Source organism: Chiloscyllium plagiosum, unplaced genomic scaffold, assembly GCF_037043375.1.
Source record: "Chiloscyllium plagiosum isolate Xiang-an unplaced genomic scaffold, Cpla_swu_hap1 HiC_scaffold_1, whole genome shotgun sequence".
In the NCBI taxonomy this organism is placed as follows: domain Eukaryota; kingdom Metazoa; phylum Chordata; class Chondrichthyes; order Orectolobiformes; family Hemiscylliidae; genus Chiloscyllium; species Chiloscyllium plagiosum.
The window spans coordinates 122657109-122679002 of NW_028270139.1; the positions used below are offsets into that span (position 1 = coordinate 122657109).

Sequence of the window (21894 nt, forward strand, 5' to 3'; positions counted from 1 at the left end):
ATTATGGTTAGCTATAAAGTTAAGTTCCAGGATTTTGACACAGAAACAGTGAATGAATGGCAATATAGTTCTGAGTCCCTGGGAACATAGAACATAGAACAATACAGAGCAGAACAGGCCCTTCAGTCCTTGATGTTATGCCGACCTGTGAACAATTCTCAGCTCGTCCCTCTACACTATCCCAAAATCATCCATGTGCTTATCTAAGGATTGTTTAAATCTCCCTAATGTGGCTGAGTTGACTACATTAGCAGGTAGGGCATTCCATGTCCTTACCACTCTCTGCGTAAAGAACCTGCCTCTAGCATCTGTCTTAAATCTATCGCCCCTCAACCTGTAGTTATGCCTCCTCGTATACGCTGACGTCATCATCCTAGGAAAAAGACTTTCACTGTCTACCCTATCATCTTGTATGTCTCTATCAAATCCCCTGATCATCTTGTATGTGAAAGATTGCCAGTGGTAAAAAGAGATCAATCCCATTAGAAACAGAGCAATGGCCAGTCAGAAAACATGTAAGACCTATTTCAGTAATGTACTCATTGAAATCGGAGCCATTGCTGTCACTGGACTGGGATGGGATTAATCTGGTCAGCAATCTGAAAGGAGCTTGGGCAAGGATGGATTGACCACCCAATCCTGTCTGCTTCTCAAGGAAACAAAGCATTTAAAGCACAGAGCGGACATTCACTCCTGTGTGTTGTATTGAACTGTGTGATGATTGAACTAACAGAAATCAAATGACAAAGAATTTGCTTTGGCCTGCAGGATGATGTATAGTGTTGAAGGAAGCATTTTGTTACTGGTGCTCTCATGCAACTGCAGCCATTTTCTTTCTATGTGGTAGAGGTCACAATTGTGGAAGATGCAGTCAAAGGAGTCTTGGTGCATTGCTGCTGTGCATTTTGTGCGTGCTACATGATACATGTTGTGGTCACATCCCACACTCCCTTTAATTTCGCCCTTTGTCGTGTGGATCTATGAGATTCGTGTACAGCACTGTCAGGGGAAACCAGAATGAATATGCTGGCATTCACTGATTAGTGTGTATGAATCATTGGAGCAGCTTCACGGCCACGCAGCTTAGCCTGAATGTTGGTCCTGTCCATCTGAACCATCCTGGATACTGTGCGTTGAATCACTGCCATGAATCCATCTTCTTTGTATAAGTTTATAAGTTACAGATTCCTAACTGGGAAGGATGCCCATATAAAATTGTCAGCATAATTTGGCTCAATCTTGACAAAACGAACCCGTTTATTACAAATTACTTAATAGTATTATAAACAGAGATGCTTTGGTAAGACCTCGGATTATTTTTAAGAATACTGAAATACTACTACTCAAAAATGTACACACACACACACACTCCCCTACGTGGGCCAATGAAAGCGGCTCTCAATGTGTGTGAGTATACATTTTTGATTGTTAAAGGAATGTAAATCTTTGTAAGTTGGTCTTGTGTTTTTCTTTCTACATCCAATAAATTAGTTCCTTCTTAGGGGTGATTGTGCACTTCCCTTAAGCTATGTTTTAAAATTGGCACAAAAGATGAGCTGCGTTTTGAGTTCAGCCCTTTTTGCCTGTCCAAGTCAGATTTGCTGGTGTCAGCCAGTGTGGCTGCCTCATTTGGGCAGGCTTGTTTTCATGGTTAGGCTTAACCCCTAATACTTCAAACATTTAACAACAAGTCAGACTGTCTTTGGCTGATATTTCTCATGAGCTGGTGGAAAAGTTTCATCCCTGACTCTATGAATGATTGTGCAAAGGAAAGCCTTGGTTACAAAGATGCTGGCTAACTGAGGAAAGGAGTTGTCTCATTCAGAGCTTGGAGAAAAAAGTAGTTTTGTGAATATACGTGTTTCCTGTATTTGGTGTTTGTGCCCATGAATGTAATTGCAACAGGTTGACATGCTAATGAATATTTAGGAATGTTAATGGATGCAGAAGAGCTCCCCAGCCATGAAGAAAGCCAACCCATTTGAAAGGTTCAGAGAACCTAACAGCAAAACCTTAACCTCCCATTAGGAAACTGAACTTTTGCCTCCCACCCAGCAGGTTTCCCCACCGACCCTTCCAAAATCTGTGAGTGTGCCTGGAAAATTCCACCGATTGTGTTGAGCTATTAGTATTCGAACCACTTCTCCAACCCTCTTTGTAACTTTCTCCATGTTCATGTATGTTGTAGGAGTCAATGCCTCAAGTGTTCTGTTTTTATTTATGAGTGAAATTCTCTCAGCTAAATATGTGGCAATCATTTCAACCCCAGTTCCAGCCAGGGAGATGACAATCAATTCTAGAGAATTATGTAATCCATTATTCCTCCTTTTGTATAAAAATGAAAATACCTGTAATCATCTACAATGCGACTGGAAAAGCAGTGATGGCTCATATTCAGAATGTGCACATATGAATTCAGATGTCATTGTTTATCATCCATTTCTCAATGGCTTTAGTTACTTTAACTATTGAAACTGACATAACATGGTTTAGAGTTTATTCTTATAATTCATAATGTAGCTGCAAACCAAAAGGTGAATGATTATAAAACATCAAAATAGTAAAATTATGATCTTTACGTTGGAAGACCTTCCCTAACAATGCTTATTTACATTAAAAACATCAAAACATAATCTGCTGTGTGAAAATCATTTAGTTAATGTTCAGAGGTACAAGAACATTCAGTTATTTTTAAACAAAAGCAATTTTATCCAGAATTTGGTACAGCTAAACACTTGGAGAAAAGAACATAATAGTCTCTTTAGATTTGTTTCTGGCAGGATTGATATAATGTATTCAACTTGGGGTTTCATCCTTCAGCCTAGTCAATTGCAGAAGATAATCCACCATCTGTCAAAGAAGAAACATTATCAATTAGCAAAACCCTTGTCATTGTAATCATTTAATTAATTGAGAACTATTTAAAAGCAACAAGATGAATATCTAATTATCTTCTTATTATTCAATTGCTAGTGACACAGAAAAGATCAAAGTCAGAGTCTTCTGTAGCCTTCAGTAACACACTAGCCCGTTTGCAGATCTCTGAAAGAAGGAAAAAAAGGATGAGATCAGATTCTTTCCAAAGTGAATCACTCCACCTTTTGGCCAAATGGGAAAGTTACACAATTACTCAATACAGAAGCAATTCCATAACTTGAATCCTGACTATCCATATAAAAAAGGCAATGACAAAAATAGAAAACTTAATGAAAAGATGATCTATTTAAATCAAAAAAATTGAATAGCTCTCACAATGGAATAAATTAAAATTAGAAGTATTCCAAATTGCTTTAATTCTTAGACATATATTGATGCCAAGAAATCAATGATGTGCGTCTCCCACAGTGATCATGTACCACAGTTGTACAATGTATCCCATTCATGATGTAGCCAAACAGGTTGATTATGGATAGTGGTAAAAGCAAGAACATTTCCTGGTCAGCCAGGACAAAGTAGTACCTGAAGCACAAAACCTTCAATTTCTTGCCAGAGGATGTACTCCATGGTAAGAATCCTCCTCATTTCGAGGAATTAGCAGAAGAAGGCAATACATTCATGCAATATGAACTAAACACAACAATTTCAACATTTACAGCATCTGTCTATCTCATTTGGATTTACATCTTATTCTAACCACTTGGGCACCTTCAATTTTGATTACTTTACCATTAGTGACAGCTCCTTCAGCTGTCTGGGCCTTAAGATTTAGAAATCCATTCCTGTGCCTCTCTGACTCTCTACCTTACTTTCCTGATTTAAGGCTTTCCATAAAATCTGCCTCTTAGAGCAAGGTTTGAGTAATTTTTCCTGATATTTCTTACTGATGCTCAGTGTTATACTTTGTTCTGTTAAGCACTCTGGACTGCCTTGGGGTATTTTATTATGATAAAGGCGCTACATAAATATAAGTTGTTAATATTGGTGCCTGCTATCAATATTAAACAAATGACTTTCACAACACGATGACACAGCTGTGGCTAGAAATAGTTTGGGAAGAGTTGACATGATCAAATCAGGAACAGCAATGTCAGCAGTAAGGATCTGGAGTGGGACAAAGATCATGAGCTAAAGAGTGAAGGTTAGTGGGCACAATGTGAATGCCAGATGGAAAGATAATGTATTTGAAACAGGCAAGACTAAGTTGGAAGAAGCTTCCCAGATAGAAAAAAGAGAAAAGATGGTTTACAATGTAAATAGAAATACTGAAAAAAAACTTACCTCAAAGTAAAAATACAACAAAAAGAACTCAAGTTCACCCTACAGCACCAACCAATGGTCAATGTCTGCACTGCAGACAAACTGAAAACATTTTCCTTATCAAACATGCAATAATTTTGCTGGATTAAGCCAAGTGAGGGGTGTAAGGAAATTCTGACATGACATGACAGACTCAAGTATAGCAAACACATTATCTACGCATTGAAAATATGCAAGAGGAAAGAAGTTAGGGATCATTCCACTAAAGATCTGTTTCCCAAAGAAACCAACAAAAATGTTAGCAAGGGCTGGGCCTAAAGGGGATCGAATGGCAACAGCATTTATTTGTGCTTAATCATGGTGTTGTTGAAGCTGAACTCTAATACATGAGTTGTTGAGTTCATGATATCAATTCACACAGTTTCAGATAAAAGTGATGCATCCCGGTTGCCAAGATGGGCTTCAACACAAACTCAAGTTCACCTGTGAAATGGAGCAGTCTAATAAGCTCTCTTTTGTCATTGTGCTAGTTGAAACATCCAAAATGGGTTCTGTATTGTGGTCTACTGAAAGCCTACCATTGCTGCTCAATATACTTAGTGGGATTTTTACACTTTTACATGCTATAAAATTGATCTTAGAAGCTCACGTTGCAATTAAGCTTGAGCCATCTGGTCCCTTTATGCTTCATGCCAAGGTACGACATATAACATGTATCGTGTGGAATACTGATGACCTAATCAGGTCATTGCTCGCTGGAACTCACATTAACTCATGAATGTGTCTAAGGCCATCAATATTTCACTGAGAAGTGCCCAGACCACCTCAAATGGTGTCTCAAAAAATTAAGCAAGATGAAGCCATCCTCTTCACAATAAAGTAATGTTCTCTTTAAACAGGAAGCCATCAAGTTGAAAAGATGAATATGTGATTTTCAGCATTTATGAGTTGCCAGCTATTTGGGCTTTTTGCCCAGTGACTGATGGATGTGTCAAACAGCATGTTCCTTTGGTTGTTTGCAACTGGCTGTGCTCAGCCTGTCTATGTTTACAAAATTCAGACCATACTGAGAAAACATTCTGTCATCAGATAGTACTTACGAAACAGTACCAAGTGCTATGAATTACACTAACAGTTCAAACCTGTATCCTGCCATAGATGGCTTCAGTATCTATGAAAGGTGCAGAACATTGTGCAAACATCAGTGAACATTTCCACTTGTGACGTTATGATGGAGGGAAGAGCATTGGTAAAATAACTCAGGATGTTTGGGCCTAGTGTACTACACTGAGGAATTCCTGGAGTTGCACCATCAGCCACAGGCCCTATCTTGCAATTAGGCCCTTTATGACTTGGCCAGCTCAGTCAGAGCTGTAGTGCTACTCTTTGAAGTCCCCAACCCAAAGTATATGGACTTTGGATGGTGGCCTCAAGGAAAGCTACTTCACATTTCTATCTCGGTACAAAACCCAAGTTATTCACATCGATATCGAAATAGAAACTTCATGAGTGTTGAACCATTTTAGAACTGGGTTGCAGTTTTTCCGAAAGGTATCACTGAAGCTCACAGACAAATTCAGTCTGCACCAATCTGAGAGATAGATTGTGCAAAAAGAGAGAAGCAGCAAGTCTCTATCATTCATGATATTACCAGTTGTTGTGGTCACATGGAGCAATAGGATGAGAAAAGAGGTTCTGCTTGTGCATTATGAACTGCTAAAGACTAAAATAGAAAGCAGAACCATGAAGGTTATAATCTCTGGATTGCTACCTGACCATGGGGTCAATAGGCTTCGGGAATTTAATGCATGGCTCAAAGCTAGGTGTGGGATAAATAGGTTTTGACTCATGGGGCACTGCATCAGCACTGAGGAAATTCAGGAGTTTGCTGTTGGGACAGTCTTCACTCGAATCATCCTGGAATCAGTTTGCGTAAAGGTTAGAAATAGCAAAGGTAAGAGGGCACTTGTAAAGTAGTTTGTAGGATCCCTAACAGTAACTACATTGTAGGAAGTGTATACATGAAGAAATAATGAGGGCTTGTAAGACACATACTGTAATAAACATGAGTGATTTCATTTTCATTTAGATTTGACAAATCAGATTGGCAAAGGTCGCCTAGAGGATGAGTTATTAGAGTGTGGTCAGGAAAATGTCATAGTCTAAGTACATTTTAGTTCCAACCAGGGATTATATTATTTTAGATCTGGCAATGTGCAATGGGACAAGATTAATTAACGATCCCACAGTAACAGAGCTCCTTGGTGATAGTGACTATAACATGTTCAATTTTGACATTTCAGTTTGAGGGTGAGAGGATTGGGTCCAAGACTAATATCATAGATCATAGAATCCCTACAATGTGGAAACAGGCCCTTCTGCCCAACAAGGCCACACCAACTCTCCAAACAGTAACCCACCCAGACCCAATTATCCTATATTTACCCCTGACTAATGTACCCAACGGGGGCACATTGAGGAAACCCACACAGACACTGGGAGAATGTGCATACTCCACACAGACAGTCACCCAAGGCTGGAATCGAACCCGGGTCCCTGGCGCCGTGAGCCTTGGTGCCACCCAGTTAAATTTGATATCTTAAACTTAATTGAATACCATTCTAATGATATGAGATGAATGAAGTAAATAGGGAAGATAGGTTAAAAAGCAGGAGAGTAGATGAATTATAGCCAACATTCTGAAAGTGCAATCAAAGGTATATTCCATTGAGAATGAAAGATTCTTTCAGAAAAATGCACCATCTTGATTAACAAAAGATAACATCAAATTGAAAGAAAAATATAGAAATCTGCAAAGATCAGTCACTGATGGGTCAGGTAATTGGGCAAGTTTCAGAAATCAACGAGGAATCATGAAAAGAAATTAAGGAGGGAGAACCAAGAGCATAAGAGGAAGTCAGCTAGATACATCAAAGGTTACCACACAAAATAAAAGCTCATGGTGTAGATGTAAAATATTAATTTGAACAAATGATTTGCTAGCCCATGGCTAAAGAAAGATTGTAACGTTCACCATAAGTTTAACTTTAGTTATTTATTTTTCTACTTTGTACCTAAGTTTTGTATCTAAGATGGTGCTGAGAATGATGACTTTGTACACCTTTCACTGTACTTGTGTATCCCTGTACTTGAGAATATGTGATAATAATTCTAAAAGGAAACAGACATTAGGGATAAATTAGTCTTTTTCAGGCTTGCGAGCCACAGGGTCAGTGCTACTTATAATATATAACAACTACTTATAATATATAGCAAGGTCTTGGATGAACATAAAGTTACTTTGTTTGTGACACCAAGATTGGTAGAAAACTAAGTATGTAAAGAGTCTATGAAAGGATTTAAACAGGTTAAGTGAAAGGACATAAATTGACAGAGGAAGTATAATGTAGGAAAATGTGAACTTGTCCACTGTGGCAGGAAGAATGAAAAATTAGGGCCAGACAAAAATATTGTCTGAATGGAGAGAAATTGTAGAATTCTGTGGTGCGGAGAGCTCGGGAATGACAAAAGGTTGGTTTGTCAGTGCAGCAAGTGATTCAGAATGCAAATGGAATGTTAACATTTATTGCAAGGAGAATGGAATATAAAAGTTGGGAACTTTTACTGCAACTATGCAGGACCTTAGTGAGACTGTATCTGGGATACTGGTTTGATCTGAAAATGTGTTGCTGGAAAAGCGCAGCAGGAGAGGCAGCATCCAAGGAGCAGGAGAATCGACGTTTCAGGCATGAGCCCTTCTTCAGGAAAGGCTCATGCCTGAAACGTCGATTCTCCTGCTCCTTGGATGCTGCCTGACCTGCTGCGCTTTTCCAGCAACACATTTTCAGCTCTGATCTCCAGCATCTGCAGTCCTCACTTTCTCCTACTGGTTTGATCTGTTTACTCTAGGATATAACTGGATTAGAAGAAGTTCAGGGGAAGTTCTTATCGTGATGCCTATGATGCACGTGCTTTCTCATAAGGAAATTTTGAACAGGCCGAATCACTGAAGCTTAGAAGAATGAGAGATGATCTTATTGAAGTATATAAGATCCTAAGCAATTGAAAGGGTGTATGTTGAGAGAATGCTTTCCATTATTGGAGAGTCTAGAAACAGGGGACATACTTTTAAAAAATTGCAGTTTGCCATTTAAGACCATAAGGAGAATTTTATTCTCTTTCAAAGAATTGTTAACCTATGGAATTCTCTTCCCCAGACAGCAGAGGAGGTTGAATAATTGAGTACATTCAAAGTTGAGTCAGGTAGATTTTTGATCAATAAGGGAGCCCAAGGCTATGGGGAGCCGACAAGAAAGTTGAGTTGAGGCTGCAGTCAGATTGGCCATAATACTATCAAATGGCAGAGAGGGGCTAAAAGACCTACTTTTATTATTAATCGTAAAGTTCTTTTATTCTTAGACAGGAGAAGACATATGATTTGAGGGGGCTGTGATGTTTCTTTTGCTATTAGAAGATGCAAGTAAAGGTAGATTGCTGCAAAGTAAAGGTTAAGCTAAGAAGGATGTGGTTGATTCTGGATGGAGTTAAAATTGAGAAAGAAGGTATCAGCCTGAATGGTTGCACTTAAAGCTCATACATCATGGGACCATATAAATTACATTTCAGGGTACTAAGGTAAGCAAAGGTGGAAATTGTGGGCACTTTGGCCTTCACCTTCCAATTCCCTTTTGAGGGCACAATTTCAAATTTTTAGGTGATGCAGACCTAGGATTGTATCAACAGGTTTCAAGAGAACATAAACAGAGCGGTGGAATGGATGGACAAATGGCAGATGAGATTTAATGTGCGGAGTGTGAAATGTTGTTCTTTGCTAGGAAGAGTGAAGTTAGGCATTACAAAATAAAAGTAAATTTCCAAAATGTGGTCAGGCGCAGAGGTACTTTGACTCATACAAGAAATCCGTGAAGGTGGCGGAGCAAGCTAAAAGAAATTGCTCAATAAAACATCTGGAATCCTGGGTTTTATAAATAAAGACATAGAGGACAAGGAAGTAATGGTAAGCCTTTATATAAAAAGAAATTGGTTCAGTCTCAACTAGAGCACTGTGTGTGATTCTGGAAATCACACTTTAGAAAAGATTTGAAGGCTAGATTGGCAGTAGTGCTGAGAACTAAAGGACACTAATTTAGGTTAAATGGCAAAAGAAACAAATGCAACAAGGGAGGAATGTTTTGATACAGTGAGTGGTTAAGATCTGGAATTTGTTGCCTGAGAATTTGGTGCATGTAGATTCAGTTGTAGTTTTGAAAAGGAATTCTAATTATCAAGGAGAAAAAAAACTGCATGGCTACAGGGAAAGGGCATTTGCAAGAAACTGGCATGGACATGTGGGACCAAATGGCCTCCTCTGAGTGAACCATTCAATGAAACACCACAATTAGTCACAAATAATCAGGAGGGATCAATTATTTTTGCCTATTGTATTTCTGGAAGACATAGAAAGAATTGTCATCAGCTATCTGCAGCTGAGAATTCTTTGAATACTCATCAGCTCTGAGGATTTACATACACCATGCAGATATACAGGTTCTTGCCTCCTCAAGGACATTTAGGAATGAGCAACAAACACTGGTCTTACTAATGATGGTCATATTTCATGAAATAACTTTTTAAAAAACTTTTCAAAACCACATTGGTTTGAATTCTCAGCGTAGCCTCCCTAAGTAGGTTTGCTTGCTGAGTGAGAAGGTAGCTCAAACCTAGCTCAGTGAGCAAACCTAATCCAGAACCTCAACCTAAGCTACAAATCTTCTCAAAACTCAATAGCATCCCTAAGTCTGGCAATCTTATTCATCTTTGTAATTTCAGTAATCCTTCAATTCTGGTCTTTTGTACATCCCTAATTTCCCTCCCTCCACCACTGAAAGCCATGACTTCAGACGGGGAGATGTGCTTTTAAATCTGTCCTCATACATTCTGTTACATTTGAAATGACATTTTATATTGTAACACATGGGTATGCCACAATTCTGATCACCCAGGAATTTCAGCCACAAAGAGTTTTATGTTGGCGCTTAATAATTTAAACACTTAGGTGTAAAATTTCTGCAGGGATTGTCCGCCATTCCACTGTAGCTTTTTCAAGTTTCACAGAGACACCAGTAAAACAATATAAACAGTTCCACCGATTTTCCACTGTAGGCAGGCTCATGAGAGAAATTGTTTCCAGTGTTTCTTCTTATCAATACTCTTCCTATTTTAAGAGTGCACTATTGTACCAGAAGCTCCTCACATTTATTACATATTTTGTGATTTATAAAAAAATTCAATCATTTTCTTAGCAGGGAAATAAGACTGAGTATCATTGAAGCTCGATACTGTTGAAATTTGATGTTCCCTTTTTTTCTGATCTGTGATGGCTCTACCACTCTCTATCACTCTAAACTCTGGCAGCCTCACTTATCTTTGCAATCTTGACCATCTTTTGATTCTTGTGCATCCCTGATGTTAATCACCCGACCATTGGCAGCCATGAATGCAGCAGTCTTGGGACTGAGCTCTGGAATTCCCTTTCTAAATCTTTCTGCCTTTCCGACTTTGTTTCCTCATGATACTTCTCAAAACAAAATTCTTGTTTTTTTCTTTATTCATTCACAGAATGTGGGTGTCACTGGCTTGGCAGCATTTATTGCCCATCACTAATTGCGCAAAAGACAGTTAACCAACCTTTTCGTCATTTGTCTAAATATTTGTTTATCAAATTGCTCTAACTCCTTAAAGCATCTTGAGACCTCTTACTACATTAAAGGAATTATATAAATCCAAATTGTCATTGACTGCTGTCATTATACATTGCACAGCTATAACTTTGATGGAGTGCATCATAAGAAACGTTATTTTACAGCATCTAAATTAAAATTGCTCTTCTTCCTCCAATATTCTCCATCACCTTCCTAATGGAAAAATATATTTCTGTAGACATTACCATTTCCAATACACAACAAAATAAACACTTTCTATGTCTTAACTACATTCTGGTTGTTGCTATTCTGCTATTCCCAAACAAGTGACAGCATTGCCAGCAGGCTATGCTTCTACTCAAACTTTCCAGCAGCAGTTAATATATAGTAATCAGGAACCAATATTCTAGATGAGTTCCTCAGTCTAGTTCAGGAAGGATGGAACACTTGTGTGTTAATATCTTCAGTGTGATCATCCAACTTCCAATTATCAGTGATTAAAGTACTGATATTTTTGCCCTATATGATTAATTATTTTTATTTTGCTAAGTAATCCCTTAGGAGAGTTTTCTCTGTTTATTGCAAAGTGGATTTTGTATACTTACCTCTCGGACGTCATTGTCAGTTGTCTGCCATGGCTTCTTGGTAAATATTGGAAAGTATTCCTTTGTTGGCTGAATCTTTCTGGATGTGACTCCTTCCCACAAACGTAAGAAATCCTTGGCCATCTCAGCCCATTGCAAGTTACCTTCTGTCTGCTTGGCATATTCTGATAGAGCCATGTTGTCACTGCTGGCATAGCCATAAAGGCTGTCGTCAATGCTTTTCTTCCCCATCAAATGACCTTAAAATCAAGAAGATTTACACTAAATTTGAAGTATAGTACCATATAAGCATGAGAGGTGGGATTGTTTTTAATTAGAATTACTTTGGCTTCAATGGCTCTCTGGAAAGATCGTCCACCAGAAGGAACTGTGAACATAGAATATGTCTGCACTAATATTTCATTTCATTCATTCACAGGGTATGAGTATCTCTGGCTAGATCAACAAAACTAAGAAGATTGATGAGGGTAGAGTGTTAAAAAGGCTTTAGTAAAGCCTTTGACAAGGTTCCGCATGGTAGAGAACATGGGATTCAGAGAGAGCTTACCAATTGGAGACAAAATTGTCTTGACAGTAGAAGACAGGGGCGGGTGGAGGGTTGTATTTCAGACTGGAAGCCTGTGACCAGCAGTGTTCTGCAGAGATTGGTGCTGGGTCCACTTATCTTTGTAATTTATACAAACAATTTGGATGAGAATTTAGGGGACATGGTTTCTACTTTTGTGAATGACACCGAAATTGGTGGTATAAGTTGACAGTGAAGATGGCTATCTAAGATTACAAAGGGATCTTGATCAATTGGCCCAATAGGTTGAGGAATGACAGTTGGAGTGTAATTTGAGTAAATGTGAGGTATTGCATTTTAGTAAAACAAACAATGGCAAAATTTATACAGTTAATCGTAGGCTCCTGGAAAGTGTTGTCCATCTGCTAGAGAGAACAAGGGGTTCAGATGCATAGTTCTTTGAAAGTTGCATCACAGGTAGACAGGGTGATTAAGAAGGCATTTAGCATATTTGCCTTCATTGCTCAGATCACGGAGTGTAAGATTTAGGACATCATGTTGAGGTTATACAGGATGAGGCCACTTTTGGAGTACCGTGTACAGTTCTGGTCGCCCTATTGAAGGACGTATTTGATTAAATTGAGACAGTTCAGACTTGATTTACCAGGAGGTTGCTAGGTCTGGAGGGTTTGAGTTAAAGGGATAGGCTGGATTGACTGAGACTTTTTTCACTGGAGCATTGGAGGTTGAGGAGTGACCTTATGGAAGTTTATAAAATCATGAGGGGCATAGATAATGTGAATATCAACCATCTTTTCCCTATGGTGGCTGAGTTCAAAACTCAGGGCATATTTTTAAGGTGAGAGGAGACAAAATTTGAAAGGAATCTGAGGGGTAACATTTTAACATAGTAGATCGTTCATGTGTGGAATGAACTATCAGAGGAACTGGTAAATGCAGAGACAGTTAAAATATTTAAATGCCATTTGGAAATGCACATGAATTGGAAAGGTTAGAGGGATTTGGGCCAAATGCAGACAAGTAGGATTAGTTTAGTTTGGAAAGCTTGGCAGAGATGGACGAGTTGAACCAAAGAGTCTGTTTCCATGCTATTTTACTTTATTAAATGCCCACCCCTAATTGTCCAGAGGACTGTTGAGTCAACCACATTGCCGTGAGTCTGACATCACATATAGGCCAGACAGGGTTTCCTTCCTTAAAAGACATTAGTTAATCAGATAGGCTTTTCCCAATAATCAACAATGGTTTCATGGTCACCATTAGTCTCTTAACTCCAGACTCCAATTGAATTCAAACTTCACCATTTGTCATGGGACTTGAACGTAGGTCTCCAGAACATTCCCTGGATCTCTGAGTTAATAGTCTAGCAACAATACCACTAGGCCAATGTCTCCTCGTTAATATGGATGATATACTAAATTTGATAACAAATGTTGCACAATGTATTTCACATTATTTTCATTCAGCATTATTGCCAGAATGTTTTTTTTCAAACAGCCAGGATTCTTTTGGTTTGTGCTGAAAATTTAAAGCTTCATGTTAGCCTTTTCAGTTGATATTGTGCCATTGAGACACTTTGCAGTCATTTCAAGTTCCACCAAAAAATCCAATTCAAGCTGGTGTTAAAGTATGACAGCGCCTATACTATCAAAAATGTCCTTATTGTCAAAAGATGTATACAAAAGCAGGTGACAACACCATTCTCAGGATCCTGGAACTCCTTGGTTTGACTTCTTGGAATTTAATTAAACATCATTAGCTACAAAATGATTAAGTATTTTTAACATTCTAACTATGCACTACTCCATTGTATACCTATGAAGGACAAGTTGCAACAGTGTTATAGTTCTTGAATTGTAATTGTCCAATTCCTTCTAAAAGGTTCACCGAAATAATGCCAAGAACTCAAAAATCAAATTTTGTCAAAAAATTAATTAATGAGATATGAATGTCTCTGAAATGACTAATACTTTTGCCCAGCTCTAATTATCCTTGCAAAATGATGGTGTTCTGTCTTATTGAACTTTGTAGTCTATGTAGTGTTGCTATTACCTGTCTGTGAGGAAGTTCCTAGATTCAATTCAGTTTACAGTGAAGGAACAGCAATACAATTCCAAGTCAAGCTGGTATGCCACTTGATGGGGAACTTGCAAGTGTTTTTAAATGTCCATGTTATTCTTGTTTTTCTCGGTGGTAGAGTTCACAGATTTGGAAAGAGCTGTTGAAGGAGCTATGATCAATTGCTGCAGTGCATCTTATAGATGGTAGACATTACTGCCATTGTGCACAAGTTATGGAGGCAATAAATATTTAAGATGGTGGATGGTCTGACAATCAACTGGTTTCACTTTACAGGACGATGTTGAACTTGACTGTTGTTGGAGTTGCTTTAACCTGGGAAAATTGATGTTCCTTGTAAGTAGTGGATAGGGATTGAGGATTCAAGATTTACAGTGAGTAAATTATTGCTGAATTCTCAACTTCTGATCTGTCACTAGTTATTTGCCTGGTCCAGTTAAATTCCTAGCCAATAGCAGTGCTGATAGAGATCTCATTGCAGTTTTATATCATGGGAAGATGGTTCAATTTCCACTTTTTTGAGATGCATATTGCCTTGCATTTGTGTGCTGTGACTGTTACTTTCCATGTAGCATGGATCCTTTCCAAGTCTTATTGCAGGCTAGCAAAGGCTGCTGCAGTATCTGAGGAGCTGTGAATGATATTGATTCATTATTGAATAATCATGGAACATCTACTCTACCGAATTTGTTCACATGTAAGTCACTGATGAAGTAGGTAAAAATGTCTAGGCTCGTGACACTAACCTGATGAATTCATGTAGCAATGTCCCAGGGCTGATACATGACTCCTATAACCATCTTTCTTTGTGCTAGCTATGATTCCAAGCAGTGCTGAGTTTTCTCACAGTTGCCACTGACTTCAATTTTGCCCAGGCTTCTTAATGCCAAATTCAGTTAAATGCTGCCTCAATATCAAAGGCAAGCAGTAACAATTCACCTCTGGAATTCAGCTCTTTTGTTCATATTTGGAGTGGGGTTTACCAACTTAATAGAGCTCTTTGAAGAAGTGACCAAGTTGCTAGATGAAGGAAAGGCTTCATCTAGCATGGAATTTAGCAAGGTTTTTGATAAGGTTCCCCATGGTAAACTAATAGAGAAAGTGAAGTCACATGGTGTGCAGAGTATTCTAGCTAGGTGGATAAAGAACTGGTTGAGCAACATGAGACAGAGAGTCGTAATGGAAGGGAATTTCTCAAAATGGAGAAAGGTGACCAGTGGTATTCCACAGTGCTGGGGCCACTGTTGTTTCTAATAAATGATCTGGAAGAAGGCACTGTTGATATGATCAGCATGTTTGCAGATGATACGAAGATTGGTGAAGTAGCAGAAAGCATAGGGACTGTCAAAGAATACAGGAGAATATAGATTGACTGGAGAGTTGGGTGGAAAAGTGGCAGGTGGAGTTCAATTCAAGCAAATGTGAGGTGATGCATTTTGGGAAGTCTAGTTCTAGAGCAAATTATACAATAAACGGAAGAGCCTTGGGAAAAGTTGATGAGCAGAGAGATCTGGGAGTTCAGGCCCATTGTACCCTGAAGGTAACTGCGCAGGTGGATAGAGTGGTCAAGAAGGCATATGGTATGCTTGCCTTCATCCAAAAGGGTATTGAGTATAAGAGCTGGCAGGTCATTTTAAAATTGTACACGATGTTGGTTTGGCCGCATTTAGAATACTATATACAGTTCTGGTTGCCACATTACCAAAAGGCTTTGGAGACGGAGCAGAGAAGGTTTACGAGGATGTTGCCTGTATGGAAGGTGCTAGCTATGAAGAGAGGTTGAGTAGGTTAGGTTTGTTTTCATTAGGAAAAAGGAGACTGAGGGGGACCTGATTGAGGTGTACAAAATCATGAAGGATATAGACAGGGTGGATAGAGACAAGCCTTTTCCCCTGGGTGAAGGATTCAATAACGAGAGGTCACACTTTCAATGTGAAAAGTGAAATGTTTCAGGGGGATACACAAAGCAAGTAATTTACACAGAGGGTGGTAGGTGTCTGGAACACATTGCCAGCAGAAGTAGCAGAAGCAGGCATGGTAGATTCATTTAAGATTTGTCTTAAATACATGCATCAGTTCTAATGATAGGTGGTCTTTACATTAAATGCATGAATAGGTAGGGAGCAGAGGGATACATATGCTTAGGAATGGGCGACAGGTTTAAACAGTAGATTTGGCCAAAGGGCCTGTTCCTGAGCTGTAAGCTTTCTTTGTTCTTTGTTATGATGAAGTGTGGAGCTGACTGGGTCTTGCAGAGCCCAAAATGAGGCTAAGTGAGTAATTGAATAAGTGACACTTGATAGCATTATCAATGACAACTTCTACCAGTTTACTGATCAATGAGAGTCAATTTTGGAGCAGTAATTGGTCGTTTAATTTGTCCCTTTTTTTTATGGACAGGACAGATCTAGGCAAATTATCCATTTTGGATAGATACCAGAGTTGAAGCAGCACTGGAACAGATTCAGATCAGATCAAAATTCTGAAGTCCACCTACATCTAGACATCAAAAGTGGTGGATTAGCAAACAGCTAACCTGAGTAGGGTTAATGCTTAATGAAGGCAAAGGCAAGCTCATAAATGCAAAGACAATGATATGGCATTTGCAACTACCTTCAGCCAGAAGTGTCAAGAGGATGATTCATATTAGCCTCCTCCTTAAGTATGCAGCATCATGGATGTCAGTGTTAAGTCAATTGAATCACTCCATAAAATTGCTGAAGGGACTGGATACAGTTCTAATGGGCTCTGACAACAACTTACTCAAGATAAACAATGTAAACCTTATCTCCAATATACAGCATATTATGTAAAGCAGTCTTATTTCTTCAAATGCACAGCAGTTGCTCAGCATTGAAAGAAAGGTTTATGTTCTGTTCTAACCCTTCAGCTGAATTGCCTGCTGGAAATTTCCAGCATTGTCTCTTTTTATTCAGAATTCTCAGCAGTCCTGATTTGTTTCTAATAATGTTCTTCCTTTTGCATATGAGGTAAATCATGTTTTATTCTAGTTATAAGCAGCCAGCTGTAAACACTCCATGTTATGTTTATCAACAAATGAAAATGTTTTATCTTGATACATGCATCAGTTCTAATGGTAGGTGGTCTTTACATTAAATTATGAACTATGAAAATTGCTTACTTTGAGCTACAAGCATTTCAGTACTGGGGAGGCAATGACCTAGTGGCATTATTGCTGGACTATTAATCTAGAGGTAATGTTCTGGGGACCTGTGGTCAACCCTGCCATGTCAGATTGTGGAATTTAAATACAATAACAAATCTGAAGAATCTAACTATGACCATGCAACACTTGTCCATTGTCAAGAAAACAAAATCCCATCTGGTTCACGAATGTTCTTGTGAGAAAGAAATCTATCAACCTGACCTAATTTGGCCAACATATGACTCTTGACCTAGCAGTGGTTGACTTTCAACTGCCCACTGGGTAATTAAGGCTGGGCATATCCAGTGAATGAATAATAAGTAACAGTCCCACAGTACTGTTTCAGTTCTGCTCTCAAGTTGATCGTCTTTGCTCTAGCACTATAGTTCATAGCTGGAGTTAAACAAATACAGCCCAAATGCAGTGCCTTCTGACAATCATTACAAAATTTCTGACAAGATGATCCATGGTAATGATAACATTATTCATTTCTTGTCAGTTGCATCATTACTGTATTCAGTGTGTCTGCTACAAGTTCCCGATTGACTTCTTTAGAACAAAAAAAATTTATAAAATACCTTTCATATCTTCAGGTCATTCCAAAGTGCTCCACGCTTTTGAAACGCTGATATGTCCAAGAGCATGATAAACATATCAAACATCACAGCAAGAGATATAGCCAACTAATTTATTTTGGTGGCTTTGGTTGAGGGGATTCAAAACAAACATAGTATTCAGCAATGTAATGTCCTCAAGGCTATATGGGGAAAGAAGAATGTTGATGTTATTTGGATAGAAGATTAACTATGATCATACTGAATGGTGCAGCAGGCTCAAAGGGCTGAATGGCCTACTCCTGCACTGTTTCTATGTTTGTGTGACCATCTCAGATAATGCCCCTGTGGAGACAAAGTCATTTGACAGAACACCTCATCATCAGAACTTTCTGACAAGCACAGTACTGGCGGTGAGATGGGCACTATCTATCAGGTCTTTCATGCATGCTCTCTAAGGTGCCATTTGCTGCCCTTGAGATGGCTGTGGTGGTGAAGAGACACCACACATCTCCTTTTGGAACGTGCTTTTGCAAATAACGTCTGGAGAGAGAGACAATCATTTTTATTGTGATTCATGCTGAACATCTCTGTGATATAGGATTCTGTGCTCTAGGGATTTTTCACAGGAGCACAAACCAAGACAAACATTGACTACATTTGGAGGGCCATCAAATTAGAGAAAGACACTCTTTGACGTGCCCAAAACTTGTTGGTCTTCCAGGGCAAACAGTTCATGTTGACTGAGTGTTATGGACTGGCGCATTCCAAGGGGCAAAACTATGTGCTGACAGACACACTAAAGATTGGAGGAGCTGTCACAAAGGAACAATAAGAAAAGGCTTCCACCTGAGGCCTTTTTGCTTTGCTAACCTAAGGGTCTGTTAACTATAACACCACGTCACTTGTATAGAAATGCATATACTTCTTGTTGTATTAAATAAATGTTCCAAAGTTGCATTTGGATGGAGGCACCTAAGAGTAAAATGATCAATTGAAAACATAATATTTTTATTGTATTTTCTATAAAGTCTGACTTGTGAAGAAGGCATTTAGTATGCTTTTCTTTATTGGTCAGAGTATTGAGTACAGGAATTGGGAGGTCATGTTGCGGCTGTACAGGACATTGGTTAGACCACTGTTGGATATTGCATGCAATTCTGGTCTCCCTGCTATCGGAAAGATGTTGTGAAACTTGAAAGGGTTCAGAAAAGATTTACAAGGATGTTGCCAGGGTTGGAGGATCTGAGCTACAGAGAGAGGCTGAACAGGCTGGAGCTGTTTTCCCTGGAGCGTCAGAGGCTGGGAGGTGACCTTATAGAGATTTATAAAATTATGAGGGGCATGGATAGAATAAATAGACAAAGTTTTTTCCCTGGGATCAGGGAGTCCAGAACTAGAGGAGATAGGTTTAGGGTGAGAGGGGAAATATATAAAAGAGACCTAAAGGACAACTTTTTCATGCAGAGGGTGGTATGTGTATGGAATGAGCTGCCAAAGAATGTGGTGGAGGCTGGTACAATTGCAACATTTAAGAGGCATTTGGATGAGTATATAAATAGGAAGGGTTTGGAGGGATATGGGCCGGGTGCTGGCATGTGGGACTAGATTGGGTCGGCATGGACCCTTTGGGTTGGACCGAAGGGTCTGTTTCCATGCTGTACATCTCTATGACTCTATGATCTATTTTGTCACGTGATTTTACTTAATTTCTGAATAAGATATATTTTGGAAAGAAAATGGCTTTAAGAATTGTAACAAAAATGCAGGAAGACCAAATTTTCATCACAGTAAATTTGTGTGGCATTAATCCAGACTACACTGACATGGACAACAATATAGAAGTACAATTCGTGAGACACAATTCACAATTTATCGAAAGAATCTACATATCGGTTTAATTGAGAGATCAAAAGGATGGTGGGGGTTCAATCCAGCAGTGGTACTATTTTGACGGTTAGTTTAATCAGCGAGATAGTCGTGCTGCAGACTCCTGCATTGTGGTTCAGATCCAGTGGTTGCTATAAGTATAAACAAAAGATGGCGCAAGACGCTCATCAAAAAAAAATGGAATCATGGAGTGAAACTGTGTCGTCCTTTAGGTTCAGATTTTTATTTTTAAAACGAGGGCCTAATAATATGTAAAATCTGTGATTCATGTGACTGATAAAGCAGAATTGCAACTGCATGCTTCAGAGTTCGAACTGTTCTGCTGACAGGTTCCCGGATTTCGGAAATGTGGTCTGAATGCAGGACATTGGAAGTAAAGCTTGTAAAATTAATTTTACACGGGTGTAATTGAAAGCTTATAGTTTGTTAATATGCTGGTGATCCGTGGCCCCAATTCTCTTACTAGCATAACCTATCTTAGTAACGCAAAGGTATACGCTATTTTTAAAAATTGTAACTCAGTCGGTATTTCGTGTTTGGATGGTTCTGTATCTATCCTGCGTTTCGCTTCAGACTGCCACTGAAATTACTAGCGTACTACTTGAGGTGTTGGGGGTGTGGGAAAGAGCGGCTACTGGAGGCGGTGAAAGTTCTGACTGCAAACTGGAATTCCTAGACAGGGAAAGAAATCTGAAGAGGGCGAATAATGGCAAACCGCTAGCCTACAGTAAACGATGGCTTTGTTCCACTCTGGAATATGCCTCATTTTCCTTGCTGTATTCATCACTCCGAAAGAAGGACAAACTTTTATTTTCATTGCAAACTAGAAAAGGGACGAGGTAGATTTAGCATTGTCTGCTGTCCAACAGATTGCAGCGGACAGATCATTGGGTCTTGAGACCTCTTGGATCTTGGATATATTGGCATTTTGTTCGCGTTAGTTTGCCTCCGGTCGGATTGAGGTTTCTACTAAAGACTTTTCCGAGTTTTCTTTATGGGAAAGGGCGAAAATATTGCGGTTGCTGGAGTTTCTCGAGCATTTTGTATATTTATTTTATTTCCGATTTTACTTATTCCGCTGTTAACCGGGTACAGAAGACATTCCGGTTAACAAGGTTTTTTTTTGTGGAGCAGTGCTGGTATCTCGATGTCTGGATCAGAAAGTTCCAGTCCCACCTCCCCAGACAGGTATCATAACCTATCCAGACAGGCTGTTTTAGAATATCTACCCGGAGTTCGAAGGTTTGTTCCAATCGGACACCGAAATTTAAGAAATAATCCTAACGATTAACGGGGAGACAAACTGGTTTGCATGTGCGCAAAAAATAAGCGCACTATTGTTCCAGTTTAGTAAAAGCACACACGGAATAAAGCGCCGCCCGCCTGGTAGGCAAATAAAACACCTTCATTTAAAATAAAACAGCGCTTTGCACTTTTTAATATAGTCGAGGTGCCGGGTTCAATCCAGGCACACAGTCCACCAATATTCAAGGTAGAAAGGCACTTTAACGATTGGCCAAACGTTGAACGGTTTGGTTTCAGGGACGACAGTAAGGGATTCAATGTCCAATCGGTCTCCTCGCTGAACGGCCAATGTCTAGGCTCGAGTACATTTGCACACGTCTACGGCAAGCAACAGTTGTAGCATTAAAGCGAATACTCACCCACCGCCCAATGACTGCCTCTGGGGAACATCTTGGACAAAGTGCTTTGATTTTCAACAGGAGCTGCGAGTCCATAGTGGACCTTAGAACATGCAACACTCAAAAGGATCAACGAAAAGAGCAAACGGTGTTTCCATAAAATAAATTCAGACCCCATTTCACAGTAGCAGCACACGTAACTCCCTCCCTTTCTCCCTTCTCTCTGTGTCTGCCTTGTCTGGGACTGCACTGAAACCGTCCGGAATGATTCAGAAGAAGCTTTTATCGCCCCCCAACTCTTCACTTCCAATAGATGGCCCCTTGCTTGCCTTCAACTGTGAGTGCAATTTATATGAAACTATGACGAAATCATGGGGAGCTGACAAAATTAAACTAGCTGACGATCGCTTACGTGAATATTTTCGAATAGTATAAATCAAAGGTCACGTTATCATCCATCTCTATTTTGGAGTGATTTATTCTGAGTTGTATCGCCCAGCACCGGATATGTTGGCATCATCCTTCCACGGGGG

The 21894-nt window shown here is 39.3% G+C and overlaps 1 protein-coding gene across 1 annotated transcript; it reads right to left on the reverse strand.

Moving 5' to 3' along the window:
• Window positions 1–2486: 2486 nt before the first annotated feature.
• grp (gastrin-releasing peptide) lies at window positions 2487–21668 on the reverse strand. The gene is made up of 3 exons (XM_043701275.2): window positions 21383–21668; window positions 11504–11742; window positions 2487–2850 (listed from the first exon to the last, which is right to left on the reverse strand). The coding sequence occupies exons 1-3, from the start codon at window positions 21537–21539 to the stop codon at window positions 2797–2799; spliced, it is 450 nt and encodes a 149-aa protein (XP_043557210.1). The 5' UTR covers window positions 21540–21668; the 3' UTR covers window positions 2487–2796.
• Between the last annotated feature and the right edge of the window lie 226 nt (window positions 21669–21894).

Excerpts from the sequence above, each read along its gene's own strand:
- grp (XM_043701275.2), bottom strand. The coding sequence starts at position 21,539 with ATGGGGTCTGAATTTATTTTATGGAAACACCGTTTGCTCTTTTCGTTG. Across the intron at positions 11,743-21,382 it reads AGGCAGTCATTGGGCGGTGG|GTCATTTGATGGGGAAGAAA; the intron begins GTGAGTATTCGC and ends CTTGATTTTAAG. Across the intron at positions 2,851-11,503 it reads CTGACAATGACGTCCGAGAG|ATGGTGGATTATCTTCTGCA; the intron begins GTAAGTATACAA and ends CTTCTTTGACAG.